This window comes from Stegastes partitus, unplaced genomic scaffold, assembly GCF_000690725.1.
Source record: "Stegastes partitus isolate 25-593 unplaced genomic scaffold, Stegastes_partitus-1.0.2 Scaffold11, whole genome shotgun sequence".
Classification (NCBI taxonomy): domain Eukaryota; kingdom Metazoa; phylum Chordata; class Actinopteri; family Pomacentridae; genus Stegastes; species Stegastes partitus.
Genome location: NW_007577742.1, coordinates 465,438 through 486,303, shown reverse-complemented (window position 1 = coordinate 486,303; position 20,866 = coordinate 465,438). Strand labels below are relative to the sequence as shown.

Here is a 20,866-nt window from a genome sequence, read left to right as displayed (position 1 = left end):
CAGAAACCAACGGCTGACGTCACGGTAGCTACGTCCATCTTTTATACAGTCTATGATCTGTTGTAATAGCTGTTGGCTGCTTCAGTGGGAATCGGTGTAGACTGTACACATCTGTTGACCTCTACTTGAAGGACTAACACATTCTTCCAAGAGGTATTCCCTTATGTATTGTTTTGGTGATAGTGATAGAGAACACTGTCCTCCCACTGGTATTCACATCAGTTGTATGTTGTTATATTATTGAATTTCTGTCAGTATTCTCTGTTCTTACTGGTGAATTTGTTATCCCCTTCCAGTGGCTGGTTAGCAGTTCACATTGACTTATTTTTTAATAGACCCCTATGTGTTGAGGATGTGACACCTCAAAGATATTTTCGAGGTATGTGGGTTGTTGACTGCAAAAGGGGTAAGATCACTTCATGTACCCAAGACCCTCCCGGTCAGCGAATCTTGATACTGAAGGGGTGTTGCACACAGTGAAGGACACAGCCTTATGGTGCAGAGGGAAAGACTTTTTAAATCTGTCATTCAGTCTAACCTGTATTTGCAGTGATCCCCTGCAATGACATACTACCACATACTTAACTCTTACCAGCTGATTGACCCACATAGCTGTCCTCTGTATGTCCCTGACACTGTAAAGGTTGATTTATGCTTCTGTGGTGAACGTTAGGGCAATCCTTCTGTTGCTGCGTTGCCAAAGGAGATGCATTTTATTACAGCACAGGAGTCAACCCTTTACTGGACATAGTACTGCTACAGCATAGATTATCAGGCTATTGAATATATTTATACAGAAAACATATTTGCTTTATGATACAGAGCAATTTGAAAAAACATGAACATTGCAGAGATTCTTTCCACATAGTTATTGGAGATCTCTGTTCTAACGTAATTATCTACTTTATCAGAGTGTTGGATTCAGATTTTTTCCGGAGGTGTTTGTGTACCTGCATGTTGCTGTGCAGCATGTTTGTGCATTCAGATAAACAGGGGGAGGTTGTGTGGCTCTGCTAAGGGAGAGACACCAAAAGGAGTCAGAGTGGAGGTCTTGGGATTAGTATGAAGCCTTTACGAACGGGGCAAGGAAGGGCTATGATCCAAACAAGTCAGCAGGAGGCAACCCACTCACTGGGCTCTCAAGGACAAGTCATGTCAGTTTTAAAAGGCATGTGTGGCAGATCATTGCAGACTTTTCTGCTTGTCAGCATGAAGGCACCGCTTGGGTATGTGAATGTTATGTGTGTGCGTTCTATGAGAAAAAAATAAGACATAGTAATGTGGTTGTAGTGTTGTTGGGAGGGCAGCATGACTTCTCCTTGTTTAAACTATTTTGTGTTCACTCTGTTGTGTCACCATGTGATTCATATGAAATTATTCCAACTATGTATAGAGTGCATAAGATTACTTACTATTGTCAAGAATAAAATGTGAAGCTTGTTGATTTCAAGTATTTCCAGAGGTTTGATTTAAAGGCATGTAGCTCTGAAGCATGTTTGCGTTTACACAAGTAAGGGGAGGTTGTCTGGGCTGTGTTTGGAGGGAAAGACGGGGACACAGCAGGGCTTTAGATTAGCATGGAGGCTTAAAATGGACAACAAAGGGCTATCTTAAGGATGCTATTGCATGGCTTATCAAATCTGATTAAATTGTCAAAACAGGAAGTTCCGTTAGCTCGCAAAATCGGTGGATAAAATGTCCTGTTTTCGAAAATTACACCTTGCTATTTTGATATATAAACAATGATTTACTCACTCTTAGATATGCACAGTGTTCTCAGCAACAACTGCATGTGGGCCTAATATATCTGGACAGAGGGAAGATATTTCATCATTTTCCTTAAGGGTGTGGCTCTTTTGGTTACAGTTGAGCTTCATTAATTTCATTGCAACGGGCTCCATCCACAATGTGCTGAAGTCAAGTAAAAAAAAAAAACAGTTGTCTATAATCGCAAGTTTTTCATTCCTGTGGATTGTGTCAACAATTCCCTCTCTCCTTGTATGAACTGTTGAATAAAGTTTTGACAGTAGCCCTATAGCTTTTGTGTTTAGTCCCCTCTCATCTGCCATTTCATGAAGGCAGCACACAAACGTCATTCCTTATCTAAGCTGTTTGTCCCAGCAAAAGATTTATCCTTTGTGGCAGATGCTGTCCTCAGCTAGCATTTGTAACTCACAATACTTACAATGACACTGTTTTTCAAGGCAGTTTTTTTGATTCTGTTGGGCCAAATCAGCAATACATTACAGTGATGTTTACAGATTGACCATACACAGTGAAATTTAAATTTGCACAAGACGACTCTAAGGTATCGCTCAGGCTTAATCTGGCTGTTAGTCCCAAGAACAATTTTGGTGACATTTACCCTCATCTGTTTTCCTCGCCTCCTACATGTGCTCTGTACAGTCAGAACTCTCTTGGTTTATGATGTAAAACCTCGATCTTATAGCCTTGCAGTCCATTTTTTTAAAAGTACATTTAACATACTAATTATAAAATCACAGTGTTAGAAAGAGAACTTCAAGTTCCTTCACCCTGTCACCCTGTCCTCTGATATCATGAGCCAGGTGTCTTAGGAAGAACATTGCTATTGCGTAAAGCTAGAGAGAGGTGAATATATTTTAAATAGCAACACAGTGCCAACAACTTTTGCATAGGGGACATGGGGGGCTCTGGATTTAGGCACCCAGGCGTAGTAGTGGGCACGTAACTAGTAGGCATAGTAATGTTATATAAAGGCTTCTTTGACTAAAACTAACTTAGTGTTTCCCACACAGAGAGCCTTCTGTTGTTTAATAGAGAGCGCTAATAGAGAGAGGGCTTTTGGGTGAACATGTCCTGTTGATCCTGAGCAGAGGATTGTCAGTGGCTTCAGCAAAACCTACAAAACTTTCCACTAGAGGAGCATAGAGGAATGGAGCTGTTTGGGAAAGGGAGGGGCACAAGACAGGGATCCAAAAGGAACAAAAGTTATTCCTGTCCTCTCCTCCTCCTCCTCTTCTGTGAGCAAAGACATGTCTCGTCATGTCCCTTTGGTATACTGAGTGGGAGCAGTTGACCAAAAGATCCTTGTCAGCTTATCTTAACTTTTATCAATCAGATTTTTAAAGAATTTCTCAGAAAATATGAGCAGATGAAAATTTAATTAAGCAAACTGTCATGCAGGAGTGTTGTAAATTAGCTGTGCACCAGTGGCAATGTGCTCATTATTTAGGGGAGAGAGGAAATAAAGGAGAAGCATGCATATTTTCCACAGCTTACAGGGGTTTTCTTAAACATTTTTGGTGTCTGTGGGAGCAACACACTCATCTTGAACCAACTAACCAATATCATAACATGCACACTAGCTGCCACAGCATGTGTGAACCAATTTCTCCTGGTACTTTTGAATTCTATTACACAAGACTGACAGGTTTTTTGAAAATGCATTATTATGTCTCATTTTATATGACTGCATGGTGGTGAAATAGTAAAAGCACCTCTTTGTATAATACATTACAGTTCAAAAACACGTCCAAAATGATTTATGGCTGGAATGTTATATTGGATTATTTTTGGCAAGGGTTACCTATAAATTGACAGTACAGCATATATCATAAATATCATGCAATATAAAGAATGTGTGTATAGAATATTGCCATACAGCTTATCACTGTAAACCTGTGATAAGCTGTAGGATTTTTTAAATGTATTTTTTCATTGTTTTGAAAAGCTTCAAAGCTGAATCCCTTTTCAGGAGGGATTTTTTGTTCATATCTAAATATCTAAATAGCCTTTCTGTATTCAGATAAATCCCTATCATATATGCTATCATTCTAAGTGCTTGTCCTTTGTTCTGTCGTATCTGAGGGAGTGTGACACACACACACACACACACACACACACACACAGACGTGCCCAGTTTTTTATAACTTCAGAACCTGTTAGGACTGATAAAGCCTAATCTAACTCAAGATGTTAAAATAAACCAAACCAAAAGCGAAACCAAAAGCCCTGATGCACATTTCTCTGGCACTAAAGGCTACTGTGCCATGGAAACCCCGTTTCAAAGTGGAACTACATGACCCCTAGTTCCAGTTTTCTTTTGACTCCTTTAATGTTGTTTCATTCTTAGTCCATGTGTTTTTTTTAGGGTGTGTTGTGTGTTAAAGTAGTTACTTACTGCATGTCATTTCTCTCCCTCCATCCAGAATATCCATGAGCTCCGATTTCCCGCACTACAGTTTCAGGATGCCAAATATAGGGTTCCAGAACCTTCCACTTAACATCTACATTGTGGTGTTTGGGACCGCCATCTTTGTCTTCATCCTCAGCCTCCTCTTCTGCTGCTACCTAATAAGGTAAGAGCCTTTCAAATGAGCATTGTTTTATAATAGGATTAGATGTTTTTATTGTGTATGTAGTCGCTTTGCCATGTGGGTTTGTGGCTAAAAAGTGTCATACAGAGCTTTATGTGACCAGGCAACACTACTGGGTGCAACAGATCATTAATCTGGCTACAACACAACGCTGGCTACAGATTTTTCTAGACTTGCTTGTCCTACACATTCATATACAAATTTAAACCGAACAGCAAATTTTAACCATTGTTACCTAATTCTTATACATTTAACCAACACATTTGAAATTTACATGTGCAACTATAATTTAGAATTCACATAGCTTTGTTAAAAAAGAAAAAGTTTTGTGAAGCCAAACTTGGAAGACCATGATAGCTTTTAGGATGGTGTATCTCTTATGACTAGCAAACTGTCAGCATCACTACCTATCTGAGATCTGAAAATTGTCATAAGAGCTCAATGTTAGTATTCACAGACTGTCATTATGCAACTGTCCTCATAACACATCCTTCAGGTCTCTTTGGCTCATGAATTATTTGTTCAGAAGGGTCCTCATACAATTTCAGTGTGGCTTTATCCATATTTGTGCATAAAGGGGACACTTTAACAGGTACTGATGTTTGATAATGTAATGACTAAAGGTTAATTTATAGCTAGTGATTTGGAAAAGAAGAAATGCTACAGTGAAGTTCAGCTCTAAACATATCTGCACCCAGAATTAGTTACCTGTCTATGCAAAACAGCTACATGATAATAACCATTTACTTTATAATGAACACACTGTATGCACTTGTCACAAGGCTGAATGAAAAGACTATCTTTTTCTTCCTGAAATGTGTTTTTGAATTTGCCTTTCTCATAGTCCTTTGACAAATGGGCAAAATGTTTCAACAGCACAGTTTGGAGAAGGTATTGCTCATACTACAATTGGCAGCTTCCTCATCTGATTAGATAAGAAAAATAGCAGCAATCTGCTGAGATCAAAGTGGCTTATCTACTTTATTATGATCATGGCACTTGGCGTCAAAGAAACAAATTATAGTACAGTTTTTCCAAGGGTCTTCACCTCCTTAGTGTCTTTACCATATTCCATGTTAATTTATTTTGCTATAATTGGATATTCATTAAACTTTCACGTGGGTGTTATGTTGATTGTAAGAATTTATATGCATATTGTTAAAGCTCCTTTTTAGGCACTGAGTCTTGAGTGTAATCCAGTATTGCTTCTCATAAAAGAAAAAGTAGTCGGAGCTAATGGGTGAATTGGAACTTTTGTAAGCGCTTCAGTGTCACTGAGGTAGAAAAGTGCTAAAAAGGTGAAGACCACTTGCTAGTCTTTCTTTTGCCCCTTTTTATAACCCCACTGGTCTAATTAATTGTCCTAGCTGCTGTTGCTGCCAGGTTTTCCCCTGGCAGCAGCAAATTTAACGGAAATAATGCCCAACATTTTTTATCTAAGACAGTGAGAAGCAGCAGTTTCCCCAAAAATTCTCCCCTCGCCATCCTGTCATATCCTATGTTGCAGGGCAAATGGTAAGTAGATTAACTACTCTTGTGTTCCAACAATTCCTCACCTAGATGTAAAGAGACACTTTATGACTTTGATGCAGTACCATGGTTCAACACTGAAAATCAAGTTTGCCAGGTTTAGTCCTTAAAGGCAAACAGAGCAATTTTGCTCCATAAAAGGCTTCTAAAGATGCAGTCTCCCAAAGGACTAGCCCAAAATTAGTTGATTTTTATGTACTGTCATGCAGCATGAATATACTATTCTGAAATTTTTAATTCCTATTATGATGTTGTCACATGAAAAAATAGGGGAAAAAATAAGCTTTTAAACAAATTCTGTGGTACGGACAAGGCTTAGTTAAACCTCGAATGACACAGTGAAGAGCCATTCCTGTGGTGTCTGTGCTGTAAAGTGTCATGGCTGTTGTTTTCATGGCCAGGGGAACGAAGAAACCAATGAAGTGGCATGTTAGCACTGACATGTGACATTCCAGCATAGACAAACATGTCCATGTATTTTGACACAAGGCAGACTCTCACAGAAACGCTCAACCACCTCTCTCAGTAAGTCTCGAGTCCACACACACTCGTGTCAAATACGAAGAATGAACATAAGTTCATTCACATGAACACTACAGGTTCATGAATGTGCAAAGTGAATAAATGCAAAAATAACCCAGAACAGTCTACAAGTTAGTCATCACTGCAGTGGATAACAATCGGTCGCTGCTCATGCATGTTCAGTGAAATTATGTGCTGCAAAGTAAACTATTTTTGAGACTTTAATGACAGATACTTTACATTTGTAGCTGCCACTGACTGCAGTGAAATTATGGTAAAGACAGATTTAAAACAATGGTCACACTGGACACCTCTTTTTATATTTAAGCCAGTTATTGTCCTTGCCAACTTTTATGTTGTACTTCAGCACCACTGAGAAGCCCCCATTAGTCACCCATGACCCATTTACCCTTGTTCCTGCCCTTGGGAGTCTCTGCACCTTTACCTGCTGACCTCTTTCAAAATGTCAGTTTCTCTCCTAGACTGTGCTGCTTGTTTTACAGATCCCTCTCACTCTGCTGCGAGAGGTTAAGGTTACTTGTAATGGAGGTAAATCTTACAAACCTATGATTTTCTCCTATCTCTCTTGTTCTTTTTTTTTTTTTCTTCCCTACATCTACATATGTTATTCTCCCTCTCAGTACCTAGAATCTTTCCTTATCCAGTGCTTTGTCTGTTGTCTCACTGTTTGCCAACTTGTTTTGTAACTTAAACTTGGGTTGTATCTGTCAGTACTCTCCTTCTAACTTGGAGTTGTGCAAGTCTTTGTATAGTGTCTTGACAACCTGGAGTAATGTTTTTAATGTCTGATCTAATGTATTTTGGGTGATGTTGTGAGTTGATATTTTACCTTTAGTCCAGTGTTTGTCTTGACAAGAAACCAGGGCTCAAAGCCTGTTTAGAACGATACCTGTCAATATCTAACTTGGCTTCTTACTGCATTACTTAAAAAATAAATATTTAACACTTCAGGAGAAGTATCGTTTCAGGAGATATTTCACTTATGTACTGTAATGGGTTAAGCCAGTTAATATTTGTTTTGTCAGTAGTTTCATAATTGTTTGGGGTGAAGTATGCCTGAGTCAGGACTCATGTAGAGCGTACACAACCCAAACATTTTTTTCTCATTAATGTCAACTGCTTTTCCTTTGTTTAGCTGTCTCTTTGGGATATATCATTTATAAAAGCTAGACTTGGTATGCATGCCAAATTATGAAGATATGCTTGATATTATGACATTGCTTTTTAAATAACATCCATTTGTTACAACAGTGATATGCTAAAATTAACTGGTACATCAGCATAAGTATTACGCAAAGTAATTACAACTATGTTTACAATTTTTCTTTACCTTTCCAGGATGTGTGGCTAGTTTATCTATGTTATATAGTCGTTTGAAAGAGGTCCCTTACTAATCAAAAAGATGTTTTGTCTTTACGTCTCCCCAGGTTACGGCACCAGGCGCACAAAGAGCTATATGCATACAAACAAGTAAGAGCCCACACACACAAATTACATCTCAGAAATTTCAAATTGGATATAACAGAGTGTTGAGCAGAAATGAAGTGTCAGTAAAGTATTTCGATTGAATCATGAAAATCCCCTTTGCTCCTGAAATATCAGCTTAGCTGGCCCATGAAATGATTTGCTCACTCTTCTGGCAGCAGCAGGCCTTTCATGGGCTATGCTGCCCAGTGGATTTTGCTAATTTCAAAACAATTTACAGGTTTTTGGCAAGTACACATGTACTCCCTCCCAATAGCCCAGAATTTCATTTAAGCAAAAGGGAAACAACTGGTTTAGCTGGACAAATGACGTTCACAGTTAGTTTGGACTGAGCATGCTAGCAGAGTATGTGGCCTGTAAAGCTAGTGCGAGAGAGAGAGATGGGGGGAATGACATCATTGTCATGTCCTCCAGTTATGTAATATCAGCATATAACGTGCCATCAATTTTTAATGTGCATTTTTGTGTTTTGTGCTTGCACTATTGTTTTTATGTGTGAATTTTTCTACTTATGTTATCCTGTTTTTTTATATGTACATTTTTCTGTCTAGTATGTGTGTATCTCTGTGTGTACTCCTGCTGACAACACTGTGAGAAAAATAAAGGCTTATCTTATCTTATCTTATCTTATCTTATAAAAACACATAAATATGTCAAAGTTAAACACATGCAAACACACATGGGTATAGTAGTTCTTACGATGACTATTACCTCTGTGATTTTGACTGTACATTTTTACTACCTGCCAGCTAAAAACTTTCATGTGTCCAACTCCTCTCAGGGTTATGTAAGACCATCAACCGCATATAGCGTACACACACACACACATGCATTTGTGTTAGCAGCTGTGTTACTGCACATCTTATCATTTGTCCTTTATTCGAGCTCATGCTGACTGGCTAATTTTTCATCACATTCTTTTGTGTTCAGTATTTTATTGCATTTTCCACAAATACTGCTGTTATCTCATTACAATGTTAACAAGTGACTGATCTTTCCTTATCTTTTATGCCTTTTAGGTCATTCAGAAGGAAAAAGTCAAAGAGTTAAATTTGCATGAGGTAAGCACCCATTTTTTTTTTTTTTTTTCTTACCCAAAAGTCCCCAAATTTCCTAACTCTTATTTCGTAGGCATTCTGCAGTGCAGCCTGACATGTATTCACTGTCAGGGTTTTTCCGGGCTCAGAATGAGCCTTTGTTTACAAACAATAAACGTAATGAGTGTGTATAAACTTATTTGACAGAAAATAATGCATTTCTGACCTTTTAATAAATAAACATGTTGATTAAGGTTGAGTAAATACAACATAATTGCCAAAACTGGTGAAAAAAAACAACAACTTTCCTATCATTTTGGTGCTGGCTAAAATATTTTGGGAGTTCCAAAAAAAATTCTCTTTGTAAGAAAACCCCGACTGTACTGAAATATAAACATTAATTGAACTTATCAGGCACATGCTCCTACGTCTAACAGTTGGGCAGCCACAATGTACTTTTTGCTTAGATTACTTCCTTTTTCTGGTTTCTTCCTCTTTGCTGTGAAGGGATTTGGCAACTCCTAATGTACTGTACCTTCTCTCTACATATAGTGCTAAGTCCTGGGACTCAAAACTCATGTATCATTATAAACATAAAGGTCTTCAGCTTCAAGATGGACAATAACAGTTTTCAAATGATACAAACTCACAGATTTTGCAATGTGCATCAGGCGCTGATGTGTACAGGGTCTGAACACCTTAGGGTGCAATGTGATGGATTCACAATCTGCGCAACAGTACTGTACACCTCAGGGTTTTGTGTCTGGTTTTGACGTTTTGTCCTATTTGGCAACAATGATGATGTACAGTGCTTGTCATCTGACATCAGTCTTTACTCACTGTCATGTGAAAACAGCCTCTTGTGGTTAAATCATGACTGTCCTGCCCACCATGTTACATAATGCTGCATGTCAGTTCAGCTTGGTTGGAAAATTACAAGCAGTGAACAGTGAGTAAAGCAGCAGCAAAGGCTTTGCAGTGGAGAAATGGTATTCCCCAGCCAAGAGCACCATCCCTTTAACACTGCGATTCAAATGAAACGTCAACAATAGCATCTTCATGTGTGCTTTGGCGCAGGGCTGAACACGGTTTCTTGTCAGCAGTGCTGGAATTTCCCAGCGTCCCATCAGGCTTCAGGTTTTTTATTGTTTATGTTATTAGAAACTGAGAGAAAACATCAGAAGTGTGTCATGTAAGTGAAGTCTGTGACCGAATAACCAAGCTGCGTTTGTTTAAGGACAATAATACACACACACACACGCGCGCGCATGGGTGGATGACCCAGTTTTGAAGGCTCCCACACCAAAGAATCACCCTGGAGGCATGAGTGTTGCCTGAGTTGCTTGAATTCAATCTCAACATTTTAATGGAATATACTATATAGAATAGGAATGCTATATGGGATCAATTTACATGTCAACTCCTGTTCAAGTTTGTTTGATGTGTAACCTGACCAGCCATCCTAGATTGCTGCTCTTTTTTAGGTATGACTTTGACCCCATCTCTATTTAACAGCTCTGTGTGTTGTATTTAAAAATAATTCATGTTCAATGTTAAGAATTCATGTCATACAGTGTTACATGAAAGTAATGCTGCTGTGTGTCAACCAGCAATATCTTTCCAACTTTTTTTTTTTTTTTTAAACACCTGCAGTAACGTACAAATGCACAGGTCAGCTTTTACTACAAACGTTCAGACGCCAATGACCAAGGTTATCTCATGGTTTATAGAACATTCTTGTATTTGGTTATTAATAATGTGGACCAAATATACAGTACTTTGAAAAAAATATATGCTATGACAGTAAATGGGGGTAAATGTGTTCAGTATTTGGTGTGACCACATTTTGTCTTTCAAACAGCACACATTCATCCAGATATACTTGCACACAGTTTTTTTTTTTTTTTTTTTTTGAGGTACTTCATCTTGGTGAAATTGGCACAGTTCATCTGTGGATTTAGGCTGTATCTGTTGATTCTGTCTCCTCATATAGTCTCTGACTGACTCCATGTTGTTGAGATCACAGGTCTGTAGGGATTCCATGCTTTTCTTATTGCTGAAGATAGTTCTTTATGACTCTGGCTGTATTTTGGGGGTTGTTGTCATGTTGCCAAAAGAATTTGCTACCAGCCAGACTTGTTCTGTGTGATGGATAAAGAACCAAAATGTTTGCACAATCTTGTACGCATGCAAAGTATCAGGGAAATGCGCTGTGGCTTTCATTCTATTTGCAACCACAATCTGTGTTTAAAGTGTCTGTATTACTAAGATAGCAGCTCATTATGTTGTAAGTGGAGATTAACTTGTATAGTATAAAGAGAGCTTAAAATGTGCCAGTTTAGCTGTGAGGTTTTTTTTTAAATTTATTTTTATTTTTCCAAATCAGGATATGCACCATGGTGACAATGCAGAAAATAGCCCACACAACATATTCATGATTACATTGAAAAATGTCTGTATCAGTGATGATGATGATGATGATGGTGATGATGATGGTGATGATGATGATGACGACGCCAGCCATTTATTGACAATTTGTAAAAGCCGTACAGTAGGTATTTGGTATTAGATTAGGCTAAAGTCCTGGCAATAGTTCTGCCATGTTATATTTGGGAAATACTGTCAGCCAGTTCTTCCTCTTTAATTTTAGACTGATGCTTTGTGAAAAGGTAATTTCAAGATATTAACTGTGTTAAACACCAAAAATGCATCCAGTGCGCCATTCATTGTATCTTTTCAGTCAATTGTCTGTTTAAACCATTTACTTACTGTGATAACAAGGGAGAGCTGAAGCAGCGTTGTACTGTATGTAGAAAGTTTGGGGTGTTGGCACTATGATAGTGCTTTTTAATTGCTTTACATTTGCTCAGCTAGCATTAGCATCACCACAGCTACCTGTTTGCTCCAATATAGAGCAGCAACATCCTTCTAGAAAGAGATGATTGACGAAGCATTACTGCTTAGGTAATATCCTGTTTACTGTCTAGGTTTAGCTTTGGAAGAGATGCTAAAAGGCTGGATAGCATTAATGCATTTATCCAACGGGATGTCTTTAGTGAGCATCTAAAGGAAGCGTTACATCAAGTGCCATTTTTATTCCTAAAACTTACTCATTACTTCTGACAGCAACATTAAAGATATCCATCTAAAAGCAACAATACATCCACAAAGCTGTATTAGATTAACATTAACTTTGCTTTTAGTAAATTCGACTGCTGCTTTCTGGTTCGCAGTTTGTCCCAGCTGCTTTTGTTTTCACTTCTTATTGTTTTTTGCGAATTATTTTAGTACATACATTTTTTTTTCTTCAAGAACTGGTAATGTCGTATAACGTTACTGATAGACACATTAATGAGAGCGAGGAGCCTCATATCAATAGCAATACATCAGGTCAAACAGATTAATCTACTAACCAGTAGGTTTTCTGGGCAGCAGAGGATTTATTTATTTTTTTATTTTTTTATTTTTTTCATCAGCAGCTGCAGTGTGTAATTCCACATGCTGCATGTTACTGAATAAGATATACTATTAAAATGGTGTTTGGTTCATTTGTCCATTCACAAGTCTCTAACATTATTGTTCATCTTTCATTTGGTGAGGACTAATGTTTGCTTTTTGTTTAGATTTGTTGTCATAAGAAATAGTTTGGCCATTAATACTTTTTTATCATAGTTTACTTTGATTAAATGAACACTACTTTGTGTTTATTTTAATTTTTCTCATAAATTGCTTTTGAGGATTCTTCTGAGCCTTGGTTATTCTCTTCTTTTCACTAACTCTTGATTTTAATCCCTTTGTTGCATGTTTTGTGGATGAAGCTTTTATATACATACTTTACAACGTATTTCTTCTTGACAACATATTTTGTTCTTATACGTGTGTTTACAATATGCTGATTTGTTTCTGGCAGCAATATTGATTATAATAGTCTGGGAGACATAGGTCTGTATTCCTGTAATGTTCTTTTTCACTTTGTCGTTTTTTTTCCTAAAACCAAGTCCATGTGTTTTGTGTGGACTGTTAAAACTAAGGCTTACAGGATTAATTTCCGTAACAGTGGGGAAAAATAGGCTCTGTCAGAAGCTGGCACAGTGTGCCAGATGTCAGCTGTGATCGTGACACCGCAGACAAGAACTGAAAAAAACCCCAACAAAAACATTGATCTATTCACCAAAAAAGAGAGCAAGGCAGACATCTACACAGAGGATTATTCTGTGTCTAAAACTCCTCAGGACAGAAAGCTAAGAGCCCCCATACTGTTCTTTTTGTCCGTAGTTGTCCGTCTACCATCAATAAAATAGAACTGAGACGAAGAAAATGTGTGTGGCTAAAGGAGTAGCAGTTGAGGGGTTAGACAGCCAAAAAGAGAGTGCCAAATTAAAACCCTCTACTATGAGCGTGTTACCCCGTGGTTGGATGAATGTTAAATAGACTAACAGTTTACTCGCTTCTGCAGATTTTTCGGTTTTCTCACAGTTTGAAGTTCCTGTACACTGTTGTATTTGTCATTGCTGGCTCTTGAAAAAGCTGATTTTGAGGGCATGGTGTGGTCAGTGTTTTTCTTTTTACTAGCCTGAAATTCGTTCTATTTAGAGGTTCACACTTGTGTGGTCAGCAGCGTGATCATTTGCTGATTCCTACAGACAAACCTGTTGACAAGATTTGCTAAATGCCAGTTCTTGTCCTTGTCTTTTTAACTTAGTGATTTCAGTTGGTGTTGATACTTTTAACAGAACACTTGATAAATTCTTAATTATTGTTGACATGGTAGGGTTTGCTAAAGACAACGTGCTCTTTGAATAAGAAGATTGGCTTTACTTCTTAAGACATAAGAAACTCTAGAAAAAGTAAACAACAAATTTGTAAACTGATTGAGAAAGTCTTGAACATAACCAGGTGTCTTGATAGTAAGTGTTACATAAATATGCTGTACCACCTTGCATCATTTGCTACAGTATCCGTGTAGCACATGGTGTGACATGTGCTCCTTGGTGTTCATACACTGTACAAGAGCCAAAGCAAAGGGAGGCCTGTGGGCTTTCCACTGCACTGATACACATGGTGGCCTCCTGCATTGCCAGTTGGACCACAAGGACAGAAAGATAAGTGCCCTGGCAAATGTTCCCTGGTTACCAAACCGATCTTTTGGTAAATTGTTTTCCTTCGTTGGGTCTCTGGACTTGATATGCACCAATTTTCTTGTCAGTTGTTGTGGCTCTGACTATACTGAAAATCTTTCTGACTATTGTACCTTGAAAACAAAAGCTGGAAAACTTGACCTTTCAACTCTATCACAGTGATGGCAGGTTTTCTGTTGAATAGGGAAAAAACATTGTCTCTAAAAGGTAGCCTCAGGCCACTAACTGAGCTGAAATCCCCAGAGCGAGTTTAGTCAAACTTATATAACACAACACATTTGGTTAGATACCGTTCTGTTTTTGTGTCAGCGTGGTTTTCTGCAGATGTTGGCCACAGTTGTCCTTTTCCATGTGTGCTTGACCTTTGCTGTTTGCATAGTTTGTTTCCAATCCAACACAAAGCTCACATTAAGACTGACACAACCGAAAAGCAGAGAGCAGCCAACAAATTAAAAGTTGTTACATGTGTCTATACAGAAAGTTTCTCACAAGCTCCCTCTCTCTCTTTCAGATATGTGCAGTGTGCTTGGAGGAGTTCAAGCAGAAAGATGAGCTGGGGATTTGTCCATGCAAACATGCCTTTCATAGAAAGTGAGTATAAGGTTTTGTTGACATTTGTGGACACATGCACACAAGTGGACAAACAAAGTCAAGGGCATGGATCAGTAAAGATTTCCCTAACAAAACAGATCATTTCCATGCATCCTGACGTGCTCTTCGGCGTAGTTATACACAGTCAGTCGATGTGAACATGTTTTTTTAAAAACACACGGCAGAGACTAAAGTAAACAAGTTATTGTCAAGTCATTGCACCGGTGGATTGTGTGTTAGTGCGTAAGACGACAATAACAAAAGCTCCATAATTATATATTTTGGTACATGAAAGTGAAGCCAACTGTGTTTGAAGTGAGGAACTCCACAGGACACGATGGATTGCTTGAGCCAGACACCTCCCCCCGTGCCCTACCATTTCAACTGAGTTGTTTATATCAGCATGACACCTCCCTTGGCCTAGTTTTTTCCCCCCAGTTGCAGCCAGAGTGGTGACCACTCACTGAATCCTCTGTGTATACACTGCTTTTAGCATGTGTACAAGTAAAGGCATGCTGTTTTACAGAGAAAATGGATATCAGATAAGTTATGTATTTCAGAATCTTTTTACAAATGATGACAAAGGACACAAACTATAAAGGAAAAAAACCCTGTGGGTGCTAAATCATATAAAACCAAGCAAACTTCTAACAAGAGGTTTAAAGCAGAGCAGCTCAAAAGCTCCATCAGAGTTTTCACAGCAGGCTCTCAGACTCAGTATTGAACTGTCTGTCACCTACATTTTGGAAACACTCAGTCCTGCAGTCGCTGTAATTACATGTGTACAAAACAGAAAAATAAACTCGAAAACATAAAGAAAGTGCTTCAGAGCCTATTTAAAACTTATTCTGAATTAATTGATTACTTGTTTATTATGTATATACGCTCCATTGTAGTCTCAATCTGAGGCATTGAGCAGTTGAGCCAGAGGGCAGCGCTTCTGTCGATCTGCATTTCAACCTGCTGTGGCAGTTCTTCAAATGACCACTCAAGGCTCCGAAGTGCTTCAACTTTCACAGACTTCCGATGTTAAAATGCCAAATTTTACATCAGAAATAAACGCCCTGGTACAAAAACCTCTTTATAGCTAAAGTCCTTGATCATGATGACCTTACGGGGAGTGAATTATTGCATAACTCACTCGCTTAAATTGTATTAAGGCTTAAAGTTTTGCATGATTGAGGGCGTGACCACTTTGAGTGACAGGTGATGTCATCATAGGACAGTCCATGGCCCAGAGACATTTGCATGGTCTGCCTCAGTTCCACTTACGCACAACTTGGCTCATTTTTGGATTAGCTGGGACTTAGGAGGAGTTAGGGACTGCTAAGAAGGTGACAGCTAGAATCACTACACTGAGCCTCAAAACTGCTCTTCAGGAAGCCTGAGGATGATGCAATGGAGGATTCATCCTTCATTATGCGCAGTCAATGGTTTCAACCCTCAGTTACGATTTGTTGGGCTTTGAGTAGCTATCAAGGATGACATCACAAATACAACACGCCCTTTTGAAAGGTTCTCTTCAATTTGGCTTTCAAATTGTGTCCAAGATGGTGAACCAAGTGGGAGAGTTTACAATTCAAAGATAAACTGTATAGTGTCGGCTGGTGGACGCATGATGTAATGGCTGCACCTTTTCTATATTAGCATAGCATCTTTGCTATGTCTTTGCTGCTTTATATATCAATTGGTGTGTCATATTTTTTATGATTTGCAAAATTATTTCAAAAATTAACAGAATACAGGACACATTATGTTGTGTATGTATGTGGACTTGATGTTTTTGTCTCTAATAAGCAACTCCAACAAGAAGTGTTGTCTGTGTCTTAGAGTAGTAGAGGCTAGAATAGTGAGCTTAAATAGCTTACATTTTTTGCACTCTGGAGTCTCCTAAATGGTCTGCACTTATATAGTGCTTTTTTCCAAAGCGCTTTACAATGTTTTTCTCATTTACCCAATCACACACACATTCACACACCTGCCATTGGGAGCACGTTCGGGTTCAGTGTCTTGTCCGCGTCCACTTCCACTCGAGGGGCGGGGGATCGAACCACCAACCTTGCGATTGGAGGACAACCCGCTCTACCACCTGAGCCACAACCGCCCACTAATCTCTGCTTTAAATGTGTGCTCACTGCTTTTTCTTCCTTCCAGGTGCCTCATCAAATGGTTGGAGGTGAGGAAAGTGTGCCCGCTGTGCAACATGCCCGTCTTGCAGCTCGCCCAGCAGGCCGGCAGCACGGATCCGCCTGTGCCAATACAGCAGCCTTTGCCTGGAATCGAGAACCTGGTGTAGCAGACTCCAACTCTCTCACACTACAGTACAGACACACACAAACACACATCCCAACACACCCACCTGTACAGGTACACTTTAGTATGAGTCTGTGGACAGACTGGAGAAACTGGAGTTCCTGCACAGATATTTACAGAAACTGTGCATCTGCAGCCATTGTCACCTCTCTTTATCTTCGCATTGGTTCACATGAGGATTTCCTGATTTCAGCTCTGACTGATAATCAGCCGTTTTCATTTTTTCTTTTTTTTTTTCTTTTCACGGACAATGAAGAAGCTGATGTAAAAGAAGTTTCCTTCTTGACTTAGAAATGGTCGATGACTTTTTCACAACCAAAGCACTTTTCTGGGGACACCAGCGAAAGACCAGGAGGAAGAAAACACAAAAGCCAAGAACTACAATACATTAAAATACAAAATGTTTTTTTCTTTTTTAACAAGCACTTTATGAGAAGTCAAACCTTAATTGCTTGTGGATCTTAGTCCCAAGGTCATGTTTTATATTTTATCATTAACTATTATTTTTGTGTACAGTTCAAATCAACATGGGTTTTCATTTTCAATTGGTAAACTTTCATTTTTAAACACTATATATATATAAATATATATATTTATCGCAAAGGGACAACAATACCTATGACAGTAGATGTCAGGAAATTCGGAAAGTGATTTGTGTTCGGATTGCACACTTACATGCCAGAAATTAAGTAACCTCGAGACTTTATGTCTGATTAAATGTGAAAGGTTTGAATGTGTTGAAACCCAGAATTTTATACACAAACAAACAACAACATAGTTTATATGAAACTATACAATTTGTTCCCTCATCACCTGTTTGTCATTAGGTATAATGTGACTGTTGTTGTAATCTGTTTTTATAATTTTGTTAATGCAGAAAGGTGATACAGTGAACAAATGATAGTGTCACTACAGGAATTTACAGGAACTCACTCGTGATTTTTCATTTCGGAAAAATCATTCGGGACCTCTCAAACGGAAAATTTCAATCTCCAAGTAACTATTTGCAACAGTGTGTAGACCCTGATGCTTTATCTGTTAACCGTTTTACAGAACAAACACAAGGTATTAGGCAATATAAATCAAAAATCTCTAAAATGACACAAACGTTCCAGTTTTACTTTTCTCTGCTGCTGCATCTTTTCACAAACCGTTATTAAAGCTGAGCTGCGTGAATGTTACAGTGGTTTGCTTCAGGTTAAAGCTGAGACAAAGCAACCAACTGTTAGGTTTAGCCTAAACTAGCGTCACATATCCTGAAAGAAAATAACTGACAATTCATATTAGGAACAGATCAGAATATACTCCTACTCAAAATGCGCTGCCCTCACTGTCGCAGTACATTTTTGCTTCTATCTCATTAAGTATTTCTATTTATAAGTTTTCTAATTTATTGTAATTTCTTGGTACAGCTACACAGACAGAATGAGTTGGCGGACTCGCACCTGCATCACAAGTACTGCTCTCAGCATATCATCAGCATATCTTTCAGTCAGCAGACACATACGCATGCACAGTGGGAGCGGCTCGAGCTGCCCCGCCAGCATTAGAGGCTGCCGTAGAGTCAGCAGGTTGTAATGGAACAGCATTTTCATTCATGCACACACACATGCAGGGTAGTTCAGCTTTTTTTTTTTTTTGGCTGCAGTATTCTGGTGCTTTCGCCTCTCTCCCTCTTTCTGTACGGTACAGGGTGCTTTTGTTTTGTGCCACACATACATTCACTCTGAGCCCTGCTTTTGTAGGCATTTTTCGTCCTCATCTCTTGTTAGCTGCGTTTCATAAACTCGTTGTGGGTAGACATGCTCATTTTTAAAGGTGGGTCAAAAATCTGCTTCGCTTCAGAGATGCACCTCAGAGAATTTGGAGAATGTCTTTTAACTGTGAAGTGTATTGTGAATGAAGGGGTCTAAATAACCTCTAAAGCCACATTCTGTGATTCAAGGGTGAACAGAAAAGTATCCCTCTATTAAAACAGTAAGACCGGCAATCAGGACTGTCGGAATGAAACAAATTAGACTAAATTAACATCTACATATGCAGTGTTTTCTGGTGCTGTGAAAGGCTTGTGTCATTGTTTAATATTTACAAACATTACTGATAAAAAATAAACAAGTAAATAAACTCAAACTGATTTGTGGAGAAACTTACAAAATTCAAATTTCCATATCCAGTTTTCAAATAACTCACTTCCAAATTGCTGATTGTGCCTTTAATGCCACTCAGTTCCCAATGAGATCCTTTTTTTTCTCTCTCTCTCTCTCTCTCTCTCTCTCTCTCTCTCTCTCTCTCTCATTAGCAGAGCAGCACAATTTTAAAAAGCGACAATGCCTTTCACCTTCAGTGGCAGAAAAGCATTGTTACTGTGACCTCTGTGGTTTGAATGTTTCATCTCTGCTGAATGTCTGCCCACGCGCCGCAGCGATGACCTTTGTGGGTGAGGTCAGAGAATAATGCAGCAAGGTGAAAATGTCAACTGTTAGATGAGAGCAAAAGCAGGGTTTCTCTGTTCCCGTGTGCCAGTTGTCACCTGGTGGTTCGTCCGTAACGAGTTCCTTGTACATGAATGCAGCACTGTACTTCCATCGATAAGATTTAACACTTCAACTCAGATTTAAAGAAACGTATTGGCCACTTTAGCCTTATTTGAACAAAAAAAAACTGCCACAATTACAAAAAAGATAGGGCTGTGTTAAACAATCTCTTCATTGACTTTGTGATCAGAAAATTGTTAACGAGGAGGTTTTGGATTTTATGTTGAACAAAATAAGCAAGGGCCTTCTTCGATATGTCGTGTGATGTACAGCGTTTTGTACCTTGTCACTCTTTAGTCTTTGATCATGAAGAAGCTGTGACTGTTTCATTGAACTCGTATCTCACTGCTGATGTTACAGTATGAGAACCTGCATTCTCCTTCATGTCAATATCCCCTCAAACTTTACAAACTATACGTCGAAGATTAGTTCTTCCACTTTGCCCAAACTACAACATAGTTTGTAGGTCACTGCTGATAACACGAGTCTTAAAGCTTTGTTCCTGCTAACGAATTTGTCTTTGAATGTACGGTTCGCAAGAGAAAGAAAAGATTACCGAGGAGATTCAATGTGAAAGCATGCTGTTTTGCATAGTGACATTGCTACTAATATCACCATTGTTAAATGTATGTAGACGGTAGTATCATTAGCAGTGTGTTTAAAAATGAGGTGCACAAGAAATGCTCCTTAATATAAACTAAATGGCAGCTCACACTTTCTGCCATTTGGCTATCTTAAGTGTTGTGTTTGATTGTAAACCTGAACCACCTGAACTTCCCCGTTTCTTTCCCCGTGTGCCGTCCTTAATCCCACTAAAGACTGAAGTGCCAACCTAAGATGAAATGTTGTGGAATGAAAAAAAAAAAAAAAAAGTCCCAGCCAACATGAAAGAAGGTTCTACATTTTTAAAAAGAAAAGAGATAAGAGGGAGTCTCTGTGTTGCTGTGGCCAAAAGTGAATGGAAACTGAGTCAGTCATGAATACAATAATAAACGGCTTCCCACTGCTGAAATCACCACTGACGTCAGTGTTGCTTCTGAGCGAGCGCCACTATAAATAGACAAGACACCATCAAATGAAATATGACTGTCAGTAACGCCGTTTAGCATCCAGATTTTGAAGATGCTCAGAGCGAAAAGAACGGTGGCATCAGAAAAAATCATTTCTACAATCGTCCCATGTTTGATGGCAGATATTCTTCTGACAGAATGTGACGAACAAAATAGAAAATTAGCACACTTCCCCTTGTAGATGAGGGTTTCATTATATTTCCATGGTTGGTTTTAGCGACCAGACCAGTTAGGGTTCTTAATCTCTATCACTGCCTCCCTGAAGTG

The 20,866-nt window shown here is 38.7% G+C and overlaps 1 protein-coding gene across 4 annotated transcripts in view; it reads left to right on the top strand.

The window, feature by feature from the left end:
* rnf24 (ring finger protein 24) overlaps positions 1-20,436 on the top strand; it is a 31,047-nt gene extending 10,611 nt beyond the window's left edge. For 2 of the 4 annotated variants that reach the window (XM_008286980.1, XM_008286965.1), the window contains exons 2-6: positions 4,191-4,340; positions 7,859-7,901; positions 8,936-8,977; positions 14,603-14,682; positions 16,837-20,436. In XM_008286980.1, coding sequence (XP_008285202.1) covers positions 4,198-4,340; positions 7,859-7,901; positions 8,936-8,977; positions 14,603-14,682; positions 16,837-16,978 — 450 coding nt within the window. In that variant the 5' untranslated portion in view covers positions 4,191-4,197 and the 3' untranslated portion in view covers positions 16,979-20,436. Of the gene's footprint in view, positions 1-1,057; positions 1,227-4,190; positions 4,341-7,858; positions 7,902-8,935; positions 8,978-14,602; positions 14,683-16,836 lie in introns of those variants that run through there. The other 2 variants (XM_008286972.1, XM_008286956.1) reach the window with 2 other exon arrangements.
* Positions 20,437-20,866: the final 430 nt, after the last annotated feature.